Source organism: Phyllobates terribilis, unplaced genomic scaffold (genome assembly GCF_046119375.1).
Source record: "Phyllobates terribilis strain yellow unplaced genomic scaffold, ASM4611937v1 Scaffold_2__4_contigs__length_985480577, whole genome shotgun sequence".
Taxonomy (NCBI): Eukaryota; Metazoa; Chordata; class Amphibia; order Anura; family Dendrobatidae; genus Phyllobates; species Phyllobates terribilis.
In genome coordinates, this window is record NW_027362762.1 from 89,188,758 (window position 1) to 89,206,455 (window position 17,698).

The following is a 17,698-nucleotide window of genomic DNA, read 5'->3' on the forward strand; positions in this document are numbered from 1 at the left end:
TCCATTCCTAACCCCTGTTCTTGATGTCAGAGGACATTACACAGCTGACATCAATCCCAATACTATTACCCCACTTGATAATGCACGAGGGCAAATGGAAGAGCAAAGACTAAGTGCCAGAAATGGCGCATCTAATGGATGCAGCATTTCTGGGGCAGCTGAGGGCTGATGTTATTAGTCTGAGTTTGGGAGAGGACCAATAGCCATGGCTCCTTCCCAACCTATTAATATCAGCCTGCAGCTGTCTTTTTAGCCTTTGCTGGTTATTAAAAATATGGGGGACCCCACGTCATTTTTTGGAGGTCTTCCCTTGTTGATAACCAGCAAAGGCTAAGTAGACAGCTGTGAGCTGGTATTAATAGTCTGGGAAGCTCCATGTTTATTATTCCCTTCCCAGACTATAAACAACAGCACCCAGCTGTCCGCTTTCCCTTAGCTGGTTTATATAAAAAAGGGATCCCACACCATTTTTTGTAAAAAAAAAATATTTATTTAATATCTTTTGAAAGGCTAAACACCCTTTAATACCACATGAAAGGCAATAAAGGGTGCTAGTTTATTATATGTAGGGGGCTTGTGACATTAAATTTCTATCTATAAGATTGCTTTATTATTCAGAAAACTAGCTTTAATTGTCATAGAGAATGACAGTATGTAACAGCTAATGTTAAAAACACATTGCATACGGATTGCATATTCATGTCATACGGATGCTACTTGATAAAAATCACATTTTACTTGCATGACACTCGTCCTACTTTTCAGGAATAACATCGGAGCGATTTTATTTACGCTGATGAGTGTAAGCCTTTATTCTCTTTTTTAAATGTTGATAGGTCGGATTCTTACAGATGTGAAGATAACAAATGTGTTTATTTTTTTTATTTCCTCATTTTTAATGGGCAAAAAAAGACCCCTAAAATGAACACCGTAAAAATAATAAATAAAAAACGTGGCAAAAACTTTTTCATCATACAGCCAAATTTTTTTTTAGAAGAAAACGCTATAAAAAAGTCAAATATAAATAAAAATGGTATAGCTGAAAACATCATCTTGTCCCTCAAAAAACAAGCCACCCCCTCATGTCCGCTAATAGAAAAATAAAAAAGCTACAACACTCAATGATGATGGAAAAACATTTTTTTTCTCTAAGATTGTTTTTATTCTGTAAAAGCGGCAAACATAAAAAAACATAAATGTGGAATCGCTGTAATCGTACTGACCCGAAGAAGAAAGCTGTCTTATCATTCTTACCAAACAGTGAACGGCATTAAAAAAAATAATTCTGAGTTGCTGCTTTTTGTTCATTCTGCCCCCCAAAAAATGGAATAGAAAGTGACTAAAAATGTTATGTGGCCAAAAATAGTACCAATAAAAACGTCAACCCGTCCTGCAAAAAAACAAGTCCTCACATGACTGTCAGCAGAAATATAGAAAAATTACAGATCCCAAAATATGGTGATGCAAAAACTTATTTTTTCATAAAAAGAAGTGTTTTTTAGTCGTGATAATAGCCAAACATAAAAAACTGATAAAAATCTGGTATAATCGCACCAACCCGAAGAATAAAGTCGTCTAATCACTTATACCGCACAAGGAACGGTATAAAAATAAATAAAACCAATTCTTCACCTGCTGTTGAATTTTTCATTCTGCCTCCCAAATATTGCAGTAAAGCTTAGTTCACATTTATCCTGCGCTCTGCGATGAGCGCTTACACGGGGGTTTCCGTGTAAATCTCTGAAATACGTGATTCAGACAGAACCCCCGGTGGAAGATTCTCAATAATGAGGCGGATGGAGACATTGTGAACGCTGTCTGACCTGTGATCCGGTAGTGTCTGTCTTATTAAGCTTCGACAAAAGTATGCTCGGTCACGGTTTTATGCACCTCTGAAAAAAAGGACACCACTGAACTGAGGCCTGACAGAGTCCAGAGTAACTCTGCTGCCTCATTATGGTGAATTAATCCAATGGAGATTTCATCTGAATCATTCGGAGATTTAGATGGAAACCTCAATGTAAGTGTTCAGCGTAGAGCACTGGATAAATGTGATTCAAAATGTTATGTAAAATGTTCCCAATAAAAGCTTCAACTCAATCTACTAAAATCCCAACACAGTATGATCCAACTGTGACCCCCTCACAGCCCTCCATGCAGTATAATGGGCCTACATACAGTATAATGGCCCCCACACAGTACAGTGGCCTCCACTAGCCCTCCAAATAGTATAATGACCCCAACATAGCCTTACAAATAGTATAATGGCCCCTACATAACCCTCCAAATACTATGACCCCCATATTGCCTTCCATATAGTATAATGGGCCCACATTGCCTTTCATATTGTATAATGCACCCCATAGTCCACCACATAGTATAATGCACTCGTCATATAGTACAATGCACCCCCATAGTCCTAAATATAGCATAATGCACCCCATAGTCCTCCATATAGTATAATGCACCCCACATAGTCCTCCATATAGTATAATGCATCCCATAGTCCTCTATATAGTATAATGCACCCACCATATAGTATAATGCACCCACAGTCCTAAATATAGTATAATACACCCCATAGTCCTCCATATAGTACGATGCAATCCATAGTCCTCTATATATTATGCACCCCATAGTCCTCCATATAGTATAATGCAACCCACAGTCCTCCATATAGTATAATGCACCCCCATAGTCCTCAATATAGTAAAATGCACTCTTCATAGTACTTCATATACTATAATGCACCCCATAGTCCTACATCTAGTATAATGAACCCCCATAGTCCTCGATATATTAGAATGCACCCCATAGTCCTCCATATGGTGCAATGCACCTCTCATAGTCCTCCATATAGTATAATGTACCCCCATAGTCCTCCATATAGTATAATGCACCCCCCATAGTCCTACATGTAGTATAATGCACTCCCCATAGTCCTACATGTAGTATAATGCACTCCCTATAGTCCTACATGTAGTATAATGCACTCCCTATAGTCCTCGACATACCTGATGAAGGTACGCCAAAACGTGCGTTGAGCTGAGCACATTTTTTTCCATATTTAACCCAATGTACATTTTTCTGATATTCTTTATCTAGGTACATGACACAGTTTATGGCTGTACATAGACTGCCAATAGAGTCACCACAATGGATCCAGGTGCATTTGCATTTTAGTGTTTTCTATGCCACTTACCTCATGGATCTGTATATTTAGATTAATTCACAATCATACCTCATCGAACTATGCTATGATCCATTTTCTATTTTTGTGATGAGTGACCAGACAAGAATCTGCATAACTAATCATATGCTAAATAGTTGCAAGTCAAATTTATATATGAGATAGCAAAGATGATTTTCTATAAAAAGATGGTAGTCTAACAATTGAAGCAGTAGTGGATAGTGAGATATGGAGTCTGAAAGTCAAAAGTTCAAAACATTGTTACCCTTTTGTTCATAAATGTATGTAGGCCATTCATACAGCAGGTCCTCTTTTACTTTTTACACTTATTTCTTATGCATTATGTGCCTCCATTTCGCTACATTGTAAATTCATTGTAAAATTTCTTGATCAATTTGTCCTCTAATAAAATTATGTTTTATTATATTTTATGACCATTATCTCGCTTTTTTCTTCTCCTTTTTATTTGCACTCCATAGAGTATAATGCACTCCACATAGAGTAATATAATTCACTCTGCATAGTCCTCCATATAGTATAATGCACCCCATAGTCTTCTATAGAGTATAATGCACCCCATAGTCCTCAATACAGTATTATTACCATCATAATGTACTCACGGATTTAAAAAAATAAATATCTCTCCTCTTCGTTCCCCCGCTGCTCCAGTTTCTGCAGCAAGTGTATTGTAATGTTGTCGTCACTGCTCATCTCACAGGGCGTGAAGTAGTGACGTCATTGTGCCCGCTATGCGGGAGAATGATGGGGGAGAGAGCGGACGGCTCCCTCTTTCATCATGAACGTGTGATGACGGGCGGGGAGCCGTGTTCCAGCACTGGCACCGGGCCCCCCTCGGCTCACAGGAACCGCAGCTGCGTAACAGGCAACGTTTCAGCTCCACAGTGCCTTTCTCAAGCAATATCACATGTTGGACCTTTAGTTGACATAGACACCCCTTGATCACACTGGAGGGTAGGGTAGACAGTGGGCTGACAGGAGCTCTCTCCCTTCATCACCAACTCTTCAAATACCATGATCGCTTTTGACCTTGGCATCTAAGCAGTTAAATTGCTGGATTTGGCGATTGCGCTAGTCCCAGCAGGTGGATTGGACACAGCCAGGTCCCGCTCCAGTGCCATCCCTGTGATGTATATTTACTTCCTGATAAAGGAATTTTTTAATTTTCAGGTTTTAATTCCCTTGGACTTCTGCCATGAATTTGCAGATTTCATGGATTTGCGCAAAGATTAGACCCCTTTTCATTCAAAGGAGCTAAAAATTTGCTTTTAAGTAGCTTACTAGTTATTTCCATGACAGATATGTGGATTTTTTGTAAACAACTATTATACAAAATCCCTTTAAATGAGCAAAAAAGGGCAATGAACAAAAGCCATTTAATATGTAGCAAATAGAAAACAGTGGTTTCAGCATTCTGATACCCAGCCTTTATTTCTAGTGACATCATGCCACCTAGTGCACGCCGAGCGATTGCACTTGAAAAATAGGGTCACATAATTTATGCATTTTTTAACTAATCACATTTATCCTCTTTATTATATTACTATGGCGATAAAATATAAAAAAATAAATAAAATACAGTCATCAGTCCAATGCAGTGACATTAGGGCGTCTGAGACTGATTTTTATAATTGTAGCTAGAGTATATTTTTTCCCATTGTGTCATAACTTCTCTATAATGACGCACCAGTTTCCCTGATCGTGGTAACTCTGTTGGACGGTGACACCCGTGACTCTTCTGCACAAAGCTTCCAGCTCTCCTTCTCGGAAGACATGATAATACCGGTGACACACTGAGCCAAGCACCAGCTGGTTTTCCACCTTGGCACTAGTGGCTTCATTATTTCTAGATTGATTGTTTGCTTTCAGATGCCAATGAACTAGAAGGTCTTGAGAATCTAATGCAGTCCTGTTGGTGAGTATGCGGAGCATCGCCTGACTCCTGAAGAGCCTGATCACACTTGGCATTCTGTGGGATCGCCTTGTTAGAAGTCTTTCCTTCCTGCAGGTACTTGGACTTGTTCTTCTTGTACTCCTGTTCCATCACCCAGACGTAAAGAAGAGCATTTCCTCCTGCTTTCAGGAGACTGATTAATTCTTATATAGCTGCCAGTCCTCCAAGTAAGGTTAAAAAAACTAACCAAAAGAAAAAAAAAATCATAATCACGCAGATGGCAGAAAGTTCTCATGCAGCAAGTGGTTCTGCAAGTGAGGGCACCGGGGTTCATCAGCTGTTGAACTCCGGTGAACTTTCTCACCGCAGTTCAACACTACACACTGCAGGAGCAATTACGCTCCTGTGTCAGTGTAAGCCGGCTGTCGTGGAGAGCAGTCACATCAGTGACAGCTGATGTGACTTTTCTCTAAGTCATCGGATCGTTGTGAGACAGTATGGATTATCCTCACTTCGGACAGGTGAGGGTTGTGGTTGTTTTTTATTTATGTTTTTTTATACAGGGGACAATGGCTTCATTGGATTAGGCGTTATGATGAGTATAAATTTGCTTTTTTAGTTTTATTTTTTTTAACAAGGGACAATGGCTTCAATGGATTAGGTGTTAGGTGAGTATAACTGTTTTTTATTTTATAAATGAGTAAAATGGTGTGAACATTTATTTCAAATAAAGGATTGTTGTTATGTGCTTCGAAGAGGAATCCAGCTAGACTGGCACCAAACCAGCAAAGGTGTTGCCACAGATGCACTTGGCACAAGCTGCCCAGTTAGGCGAGCCCTTGAGGGCCAGGAATATTCTTCACCCAGCTCCCAGTAAATGGATGGGGAACTTTGGCAGAGCCCTTCCCAGGCCTACTGTCGCCCGACAGCTGATGTCTGGTGACGCAGCTGGTGCCTAGTCAAGAACCAGGTGAGTACCTCTGCAAGAACCCCCGGGAGTGAAACCAGAAGAGAAAATGAGAAAACCCCTGAAAAGATAGCAGAACTAATGCTTGCACCACTCACCACCAAGCATATAGGAACTGCAATAAACAGCAAAGGACTGAGCAGGGAGCAAGGTTAAATAGCCCGCCTACTGATCAGGTGTTGATTACCTCCCAATCATACCCAGACAGCCACTCCCAGCTAGCTTCAGCAGCAGACTGGACATACTCCCATCACTGCTCAGTGCCAGACACAACAACGTGCTGCCCATCTTCCCCCGGCAGAGAAATCAGTGAGAGTCATTGCGTCCCAAGTCCTCACACATCCCACAACACCAGAATGCGACGCTCCACAAGATTGGGAAAGTTTCCCTGCACGCATAGTAGCTTCGCCTCCAGGGTCAGGACAATGGCGGCGCTTGCAACCGAAGCAGAGCAGCACCGGACTTGCTCCATTCCCAGGTGGGAGCACAGAACCACAATTCGTAACAATTTTATTCAGTATTCAGGCTGTGTGTTTATTTACAAACGTTTAATGTGAGTTTAGTAATCGGGGCGTCTTATAGACGCCTCTCCATTACTATCCCCTGGGCTTCATGTCAGCTGCCAATACAAGGTTGACATGAACCCAAACTCTATTCTTCCATTGCCAAAGCACCAGAGCAAGTGAGAAGAACTGAGGCTAAGTGTCAAATTTGGCGCATCTTATTGATCTTCCCTGGCTATTAATATCAGCCCATAGCTGTCTGTTTAGCCTTTGCTGGATTTTATAGGGGGACCCTACGTCAACTTCTTTCTGGGGTGCCCCTGTAATCTAGCCAGTAAACGCTAATCAAAGAGCTGTGAGCTGTTATTAATAGCTAGGGAACATTTTGGCATAATGGCTCCTTCATAGGCTAGTAATATCAGCCCCCGGGGAGTGGCTTTCCCTCTGATGGTTATGAATAATTGGGGTGAGCCCACGCTGTTTTTTAATCTAATTATTTATTTTACACATAATGACACTGCAGGTGCTGACTACAACCCCCATCATTGTCGCCTGGTCGCACTGATCTCAGGGAGAACAGGCCACAATGATGTGAGCTGCACTCAGCACCCGGTGCCTGTCCGGCACTTGGCACTCCGGCATTCAACAGTCCGGCACTAGAGCTACTGTGAGACCCGGTGGCTTGAACTCAGGTAACCTTTCAGAGTTCAAAGCCACCGAGTCTCCCGACACCTTCTCACGCAGTGATCAGTGCAGTATGTGAGGTCACGGGGTTCATCGGTTGATGAACTCCAGTGACCTTTCAAACCGCAGCTCAGTGCTACACACTGCAGGAGCGATTACGCTCCTGTGTCAGTGTGAGCCGGCTGTCATGGAGAGCATGCTAATGATCTGACCGCCGATCAGAGCCACCGGTGTTTCTTGCGCAGTCACACAGATGACAGTGTGGGAAACACCCGATGTTCGAGGTGCCGATCCCAAACAGTAACACGGACTTGCTGAGGAAGTCCGTGTCCGAACACTAAATGTTCGGTATGGACCCCGAACTTTACTGTTTGGGTTCGCCCATCACTACTAATGACCTAAGACTAACATCCTCAATCTCAATAATCCAAACCTCCCATTCCCATCTCCAAGACGTCTCAGGTGCTGTGCTAAATCTCTGTAATGCATTACCCAGGATAATTTGATTAATTCCCAATACTTGAGAGTGCCCAATAAACACACTTCTTTAGACTGGCCTCACCTCACTTATGTAACTAGTCCTGTTTTGCTCTTCCAAAATTTTCTTCCAAATCTGATCCCTCGTAGCGTGTTTACACAGCCTCTATGCACTTAGAAGCCCTCTGTGTCTATACTTGTACACATACTGGTTGGCGACCGGTTCATGCAGCGCTATGTGAATACCCTATTAGATTGATGGCTGCACCATACAATATAAGCACTTTTTACCATTTACCTTTTGTGTCTCCTCTATTTCCTGATTGCAGGCTTGCGAGCAGGGCCCTCACTCCTCTTGGTATCTGTTGAGATATGTGGTATTCTGTAATATCTTTACTAATGCTGGCAGATATACTGTATATAACCTATTTAACTTGGGTCTTTTCTACCCCTTCCATCATCTCTATAAAAGTGAATGTGTGGAGCTGTGCTGTGAGCTCTTTAATCCACTGCAGCTCCCCCCCCCCCCTTACAGCATAAGGCCTGTTTCACACGTCCGATTTTCACGGACAGTGTACGAACCACAATGTTCGGGTTGGCTGCAGGTCTTCTAAATTGAACTCAACAGCGTCATATACGCCTACGAGGCTGTCAGGAAACACAAGGCCAGTCTGTACATATGGAGAAAACAGTCCAAAACTGTCTGTAGCGGATTTTCTGGCTTGGCATTTATCCCTGGTCATTTTGCAAGCTTCACGAAAGGGTTGGACATTGACTTATAGCTGTCTCTCCAAGGTCATACCAGTGTCATGCTTTTGGGCAGCCTCTTTTCTTTAGCTTTCCCTTAAAACAAGATGTCAGTTGTGGGGAATTCAGCCTATGCCTGTGTGATATATAAAAATGATGGGTGTATTCAGAGAGAGGCCTGCCATTTGGAGTGATTCTATACTGGCTGATGGCGAGATTCCACATGGGTTACCCCATGGTGAAAATGAACTGCCCTATTATAACTAACTATTGAACCTGTTCTACACCAAAATTGAAGGCATACTGAACCAGCATGGCTACCACAGCATCTTGCAGCGGCATGCTATTCCATCCGATTTGCGTTTAGTTGGACCATCATTTATTTTTCAACAGGACAATGACCCCAAACACACCTCCAGGCTGTGTAAGGGCTATTTGACCAAGAAGGAGAGTGATGGAGTGCTACGCCAGATGACCTGGCCCCCACAGTCACCAGACCTGAACCCAATCAAGATGGTTTGGGGTGAGCTGGACCGCAGAGTGAAGGCAAAAGGACCAACAAGTGCTAAGCATCTCTGGGAACTGCTTCAAGATTGTTGGAAGACCATTTCCGGTGACTACCTCTTGAAGCTCATCAAGAGAATGCCAAGAGTGTGCAAAGCAGTCATCAAAGCAAAAGGTGGCTACTTTGCAGAACCTAGAATACAAGACATATTTTCAGTTGTTTCACACTTTTTTGATAAGTATATAATTCCACATGTGTTAATTCATAGTTTTGATGCCTTCAGTGTGAATGTACAATTTTCAAAGTCATGAAAATACAGAAAAATCTTTTAATGAGAAGGTGTGTCCAAACTTTTGGTCTGTACTGTATGTTCTCAATTGAAAGTCAAGAGATCGAAAACACATGTAGGGGAAAAGTAACCTCAAGAAGGAAAGATCCTAGAGTTCTAATGTAATTGAATAACTCAAAGCCCCACTGACACGTTTAATGGTGTACTGTATAATTCTGGATCATCTTTTATCAGAAGGTTATGTTGTGACTTACCTCTTATCACTTCTGGAAATTAAGGAAAAAAATTGACAGCTGGGTGGGTTTAGTCGGGGGTTTGTCTCCACATGGTCTCACACTGTCCAAGCAGAGCAGACAGTACCAATAACCTCTTTGTTAAAATCTTGTAGCCAGTTCCTGGTGCCTGTTTATGGAAAGAATAATCGTTACAACAGATCCTCAGTGTCTTTAAAAACTTTATCGATGGAATGCCTTCTTTCATAGGGCAGGGGTGTGAGGACAAAGCATGTTACAGGTAATTATCTATTATTTCTTTCCTAAACACTTCAGTGTGGAGAAACCTATCCTCTGCGTCGTAGATACAGATGTTCCAAAAATCAATACTCGATTTACTGCAGCAACAGGTCAATTTGATATTGATGTTGTTCTCGTTCAATTGTTGTGAAAAAGCAAGCAATTCATCCTCAGTCCCCTTCCAAATTGCCAAGATGTCATCAATATAGAAAGTCCACTTAAGATCTTATTCAATAGATGGTAAAGGGTTAGTGAAAAAGATGGACGTTGCCCACAGCCCCAAGAAAAGATTTGCGAAGGAGGGTGCAAAGGCCGTCCCCATAGCGGTCTCCTGGAGCTAAGTAGAAGGTTCCCTTGAAAATGAAAAAATAGTGTGTCAAAGCAAACTCTAAGAGAATCAAAAGAAACTCAACAAGTTCAGGATTTAAATTAGTCAACTAGTGTCAAAATCCACATGTCCTCCTCCAAAACAAAATGGTCTGCTTTCCTTAAGACATTTTCTGTATCCGTAAAATATGGGGGAAGTGTTTCCTCTAGTGCAGGGATGTCAAACTCAAACACAGAGAGCCAAAATTAAAAACTTCAAAAGTCGAGGGCCAACCAGTATACAGTATAAATAGGCCCCACATAGTCCTCCATCCAGAATAATGGGCCCCACATAGTCCTCCATCCAGAATAATGGGCCCCACATAGTCCTCCATCCAGAATAATGGGCCCCACAGTCCTCCAAACAGTATAATGGCCCCACATAGCTTTCTATATAGTATAATGGGCCCCATATAGTCCTCCATACAGTATAATGGGAACCCACATAGTCCTCCACACAGTATAATGGGCCCCACAAAGTCCTCTATACAGAATAATGGCCCAACATAGGGCTAGTGGTTCTGGTGTTGCGGGCCAAATCTAATCACCCTGCGGGCCAGATTTAGCCCATGGGTCAGAGTTTGACTTGTGTGCTCTAGTGGTTTACAATTACCCAAGTGTCAGACTCTTCCATTCTCAGATAATACTGGGCGACCTGGTGGAGATGTCATAGACTTATGCACTTTGGGATTTAGATAAAGACAGGCAGTACGTGGGAATTTCAGGACCAAACCATCCCAAACTTCTTTGGAGACGAACCCATCGTGGAACGCCTTATCCACAATATCCTGTAATTTGCCCTGAAAGACGGAGGTGGGGGTTAAAAGATCTTTTATAACAATCTACGTCTCTTAATTGGCAGAATGCCTCTTTTTCATACAGCAAAGTAGGTCATATTACCACATTGCCCCCTTTATCAGCAGACTTTATAACTATGTCTTTCAGCTGTCTCAATTCCTTTAGTGTATCCTGTTGTTTAACAGATTGTCATTTGAAATTGCCAGTAGTATTTTCCCAAATTCTTCAATAACTACTTTTACAAAAATTTCAATTTTGAGATATAGATTCAACTGAGAGATTTTTTTACATTTCGAGGCTAGAATCCTACCATCATTAAGGGTTTTCTCTTCCCTCTCTCCACTTAGCTCTTCAAGTGTGGCAATAGCATCATGCTCTCTCTCAGACCATTCTCCATCAATATGTGGTTTGTCAAAACTAATTTTTGCGCAAACAAATATTGATCTTTTCCTGCTGGAAAAAAAAGTAAAGTCCGAGGCTCAGAACCTCAATCTGAACACTGGTCAAAACGTGTTTAGATAAAAGAATAACCTATAACTTAGATGATCCAGGTGTAATGGCAGGACACTGTCTCAATATACAAGTATGTCTTTCGGGACGAGAGTACTGGTTTTCTCCTGTAGACGATAAATAGGAAACCGAGGAGGAGCGATACATGGGATGTGTCTGTTGCCATCTATACACGGTGTTGTTCTGGAAATCATATTGATCCCATTAGATTATTTTTGCCTTAGAGTCTTTGACTTCTTTTTATCCCAAAGCTTCAACAGTTTATCCACATCGGTTTTAAATAATTCCTTCTTGGTGGGTGAAAGACTTCAGCCAATTGGTCCTGGGTAGACAAAATTTCCGTCTGTAGAGAATCGAGGCTTTTCTTGTTCATACCTGTTAATACCTAGAGAACACATTACAAAACTACTGCGCAGTGACTTCTGCCCTCAGATTACAAAGCATTAACCTGCTGATAGATTCCCTTTAAAGAGAAGCGGTCAGCAGGATTTTGCTATGTAAACTACAGACATGGCCATATTAGTGCTGTAATACTGATTAAAATGATACCTGCGGTGAAGAAATCCGTTTTGTGCAATTAGTGTTTAAACTTTTGCTGTAATCATGTCTTCGCGCATCGGGGCGGGCTATGGGCAGTCTGTTTTCTTGCTGCTCTGGCTTCTACTTGAATGACTGGTCACTGATCCGTCAGGGACCTGGCTCCTATTTTACATATCGCGCTTGTGCAGTACTTTATTTTGTCTGCAAAAATCATTAGGTCTCCATTATAATGGTGGCGGCACAAGCGCATCTAAAAGTGTATACCAACTCTCAATCTGAGCATGCGCCGCCAAGAGGACCGGCGCGGGAGCACGCAGAAGAGGACATCGTAAACATTGCGCTGGTCCTCTGAGCGGCGCATGCTTAGAGAGTTAGTGTAGACCTTTAGATGCGACAGCGCATGCGCCGCCATTTTGATGGAGACCTAATGTTTTTTGCAGACAAAAATTAAAGTACTTCACAAGCGCGATATTTAAAACAGGAGCAAGGTCACCGACGGATCAGTGACCTGTCATTCAAGAGGGGCCAGAGCAACAAGAAAAGAGACTGTCCATAGCCCGCCCTGATTCAAAGACAGGATTATAACAAAAAACTTCAAACACTGATTGCACAAGATCCACAAAACAGATTTCTTCACCGCAGGTATCACTTTAATCAGTATTACAGCACTAATATGGCCCTGTCTGTATTTTACAAAGCAAAATCCTGATGACAGCTTCTCTTTAAGTAGCATGCAATTTATTTCCAAAGGAGATATGTGCATATGTTATAAAGAACAGTTATAGAAAATCACTTTTAAAGAACAAAAAAGCACAATGAACAAAATCCTGTAATATTTCTGACAAATAATTGCCCAGAATTGCACTGTTATAATCCATTTCATATGTAGCAATAGTGCAAGCAGTGCACGTCAATATCATCATTCTGATACCCAGACGTTACTTCTAGTGACATCATGCCACCTACAGTATAGTGCGCGACGAACGATTGCACTTCATAAAATAGTGTCACATAATATATGCATTTTTTTTATTATAAATCACATTTGTCTTTATTATATCACAATGGCAATAAAATCTATAAAAAAATAAATAAAATACAAAACATCAGTCCAAAGCTGTGATACTAGGGAATCTGGTTTTTGTGATTGTAGTTTGAATATATTTTTTCCTCTTCCTCTTGTCATAACTTCTCTATAATGACGCACCAGTTTCCCTGAGCGTGGTAACTCTGTTGGACGGTGACACCCGTGACTCTTCTGCACAAAGCTTCCAGCTCTCCTTCTCGGAAGACATGATAATACCGGTGATACACTGAGCTGGGCATCAGCTGGTTTTCCTCCTTGGCACTAGTGGCTTTGTTATTTCTAGATTGATTGTTTGCTTTCAGATGCCAAGGAACTAGAAGGTCCTGAGAATCGAATGCAGTCCTGTTAGTGTGTATGGGGAGCGCAGCGCCTGACTCCTGATGAGCCTGGTCACACTTGGCATTCTGCGGGATCGCCTCATTAGAAGTCTTGCCCTCCTTTAGGTACTTTGACTTGTTCTTCTTGTACTCCTGTTCCATTGCCCACACGTAAATAAGAGCTTTTCCTCCTGCTTTCAGGAGACTGATTAATTCTTGTATCGCTGCTAGTCTTCTTTCCTGCAAGTAAATTTCAAAAAAAAGAAAAGAAGTCGTAATCACGCAGCTGTCAATATGTATCAGATACACTGTGTGTGTATGTGTGTATGTATGTATGTGTGTATGTATGTATGTATGTATGTATGTATGTATGTATGTATGTATGTATGTATGTATGTATGTATGTATGTATGTATGTATGTGTATATATATATATATATACACACACATATATATATATATATATATATATATATATATATATATATATATATATATATACATACATATAATATATATATATACATATAATATATATATATACACATATAATATATATATATACACATATAATATATATATATATATATATATACATATAATATATATATATACACATATAATATATATACACATATAATATATATACACATATAATATATATATATATATATATATATATATATATATATATATATATATATATATATATATATATATATATACATACATATACACACACAGTACAGACCAAAAGTTTGGACACACCTCATTTAAAGATTTTTTTGTATTTTCATGACTATGAAAATTGTACATTCACACTGAAGGCATCAAAACTATGAATTAACACATGTGGAATTATATACTTAACAAAAAAGTGTAAAACAACTGAAAATATGTCTTATATTCTAGGTTCTACAAAGTAGCCACCTTTTGCTTTGATGACTGCTTTGCACACTCTTGGCATTCTCTTGATGAGCTTCAAGAGGTAGTCACCGGAAATGGTCTCCAACAATCTTGAAGGAGTTCCCAGAGATGCTTAGCACTTGTTGGCCCTTTTGCCTTCACTCTGCGGTCCAGCTCACCCCAAACCATCTCGATTGGGTTCAGGTCTGGTGACTGTGGAGGCCAGGTCATCTGGCGTAGCACCCCATCACTCTCCCTCTTGGTCAAATAGCCCTTACACAGCCTGGAGGTGTTTGGGGTCATTGTCCTGTTGAAAAATAAATGATGGTCCAACTAAACGCAAACCGGATGGAATAGCATGCCGCTGCAAGATGCTGTGGTAGCCATGGTGGTTCAGTATGCCTTCAATTTTGAATAAATTCCCAACAGTGTCACCAGCAAAGCACCCCCACACCATCACACATCCTCCTCCATGCTTCACGGTGGGAACCAGGCATGTAGAGTCCATCCGTTCACCTTTTCTGCGTCGCACAAAGACACGGTGGTTGGAACCAAAGATCTCAAATTTGGACTCATCAGACCAAAGCTCAGATTTCCACTGGTCTAATGTCCATTCCTTGTGTTCTTTAGCCCAAACAAGTCTCTTCTGCTTGTTGCCTGTCCTTAGCAGTGGTTTCCTAGCAGCTATTTTACCATGAAGGCCTGCTGCACAAAGTCTCCTCTTAACAGTTGTTGTAGAGATGTGTCTTCTGCTAGAGCTCTGTGTGGCATTGACCTGGTCTCTAATCTGAGCTGCTGTTGACGTGCGATTTCTGAGGCTGGTGACTCGGATAAACTTATCCTCAGAAGCAGAGGTGACTCTTGGTCTTCCTTTCCTGGGGCGGTCCTCATGTGAGCCAGTTTCTTTGTAGCGCTTGATGGTTTTTGCAACTGCACTTGGGGACACTTTCAAGGTTTGCCCAATTTTTCGCACTGACTGACCTTTACTTTAAGAAATGATGATGGCCACTCGTTTTTCTTTACTTAGAATTTGTATTATGGCAAGAAAAAAGCAGCTAACAGTCTATTCAGTAGGACTATCAGCTGTGTATCCACCTGACTTCTGCACAACACAAATGATGGTCCCAACCCCATTTATAAGGCAAGAAATCCCACTTATTATACCTGACAGGGCACACCTGTGAAGGGAAAACCATTTCCGGTGACTACCTCTTGAAGCTCATCAAGAGAATGCCAAGAGTGTGCAAAGCAGTCATCAAAGCAAAAGGTGGCTACTTTGAAGAACCTAGAATATAAGACATATATATATACACACACACACAGTTGAAACCAGACGTTTACATGCACTATATAAAAAGACACATATGAATGTTTTTCTCAATATCGGACATGAAATCAGAATAAACCTTTCCCGTTTTAGGTCAATTAGGATTACAATAATTTTTCATATTTGCCAAATGCCAGAATAAGAGAGAATGTTTCAAAGGCATTTTTTTTATTACTTACTACAAAGTCAAAAGTTTACATACATTATTACTATGCCTTTAAACAATTGTGGACGGATGAAAATAAAATTGAACTTTTTGGGCATAATGACGATTGTTACGTTTGGAAGGAAAAGGGAGAAGCTTGGTAGCCCAAGAACACCATCCCAACTGTGAAACACGGGGGTGGCAGCATCATGTTGTGGGGTTGCTTTGCTGGAGGAGGGACTGGTGCACTTCACAAAATAGATGACATCATGAGAAAAGAAGATTATGTGGCAATACTAAAGCAACATCTCAAGACATCAGCCCGAAGCATACTGCCAAAATGGTAACTAAGTGGCTTAAGGATAACAAAGTCAATGTTTTGGAGTGGCCATCACAAAACCCTGATCTCAATCCTATTGAAAATTTATGGGAAAGCTGAAAAGGCTGCGAGCAAGGCGACCTACAAACCTGGATCAGTTACACCAGTTTAGTTAGGAGCAATGGGCCCAAATTCCGACCAACTATTGTGAGAAGCTTGTGGAAGGATATCCCAAACGTTTTACTCAAGTCATTCAGTTTAAGGGCAATGGTACCAAATACTAATGAAATGTATGTAAACTTTTGACTTTGCAATAAGTAATAAAAATGCCTTAAAACATTCTCTCTCTCTCATTATTCTGGCATTTGGCAAAAATTAAAAATTATGGTAATCCTAATGGACCTAAAATGGGAAAGGGTTATTCTGATTTCATGCCAGGTTTTACTGGCAGCCTGAGAGACGGGAGGGTCGGACTGCCCACACACCTAACCTCTGGGTGTGGTTAAGAGGTTAAAATGGAGTCCGTTGTTTGTCACATGGTCTGTGTATGTGGAGGGAAAAGGCCTCCTGTGTGATATCTAGACTGAGCCAGTGGACTGGATGCTCTCCAGCCTGTGTGACAACAGGACTAACTAACCTGAGACTGTCTAGAAAACGGTTTTCTTTGTTTTGCCTGCACTGAAGGCTGTTTATTTTCCCTTTTGCTTCTGGACGGTTTATGGAGCAATAAACAGACTTGGACATTTAAATGGAAACACTTCCAGTTTTGCCACCAGACACACCCAAGTGAGTAGCACCCCTTCAATTGGTGGAGAATGCGGGCAGCGTTCCCAGCAAATAAGTGTGACTGCTACAAGACGTACTGCATGTCCTAGGAGAAGTCTGCCACAAGCCAGCAAGCGACGCCAAACAAAATAGAAGACCTGCTTAAACATCTAGTGCAAGCACAGCACCAGAAATTGTTACAGCAGCAACATATGGCGCAACAGGAAACAAGTAAGCTGGTTATCCAGCAGCAATAGGATCAGCACCGTCAACAGCAGCAGCAAATGGATTTGCTTGCAGAGGCGATTCGCAGCATGGCAACAGCTCAGACAAGGTCAGTGGACATTTTTTCCATCCGGAAGGCGGTAAGGAGAGCCCTGCAGAAAATGACCCAGGGTGAGGACAGAGGCCTTTTTGACTGTATTTGAAAGGGTTGCCGAGAGGGAGAAACTTCCGCCAGAGAAGTGGGCACAGGTGCTGGCGCCATACTTGACGGGGAAGCCCCAGAAGGCTTACTATGACTTGGCCTTGCAAGACGCCAAGGAGTATGGCAAGCTAAAAACTGAAATTCTGCAGCGCTTGGGGGCGACGACTGTCAGGGCGCAGGAGGTCCACCGCTGGGCGTATTACTGTGACAAACCCCCTCGCTCCCAAATGTTTTACCTACATTGGTCCAGAAATGGCTGCAGCAGGCGTCCTCTACCCTTGCGCAGATGGTAGAGCGAGTGGTGATGGATCGATTTGTGCATTCCTGCATTCCCTGCCACCGGTGTCATTGAGTTTGACATCCCTACTATAGAAGATTCCCCCTAAAATAAAATGTCAGTGGTGG

General features: G+C 41.5%; 1 protein-coding gene across 5 annotated transcripts in view; it reads right to left on the reverse strand.

The window, feature by feature from the left end:
- ALKBH8 (alkB homolog 8, tRNA methyltransferase) overlaps positions 1–17,698 on the reverse strand; it is a 69,500-nt gene that overhangs the window by 18,435 nt on the left and 33,367 nt on the right. For 2 of the 5 annotated variants that reach the window (XM_073662191.1, XM_073662195.1), the window contains exon 12: positions 13,050–13,644. In XM_073662191.1, coding sequence (XP_073518292.1) covers positions 13,183–13,644 — 462 coding nt within the window. In that variant the 3' untranslated portion in view covers positions 13,050–13,182. Of the gene's footprint in view, positions 1–4,734; positions 5,345–8,031; positions 8,096–13,048; positions 13,645–17,698 lie in introns of those variants that run through there. The other 3 variants (XM_073662193.1, XM_073662194.1, XM_073662192.1) reach the window with 3 other exon arrangements.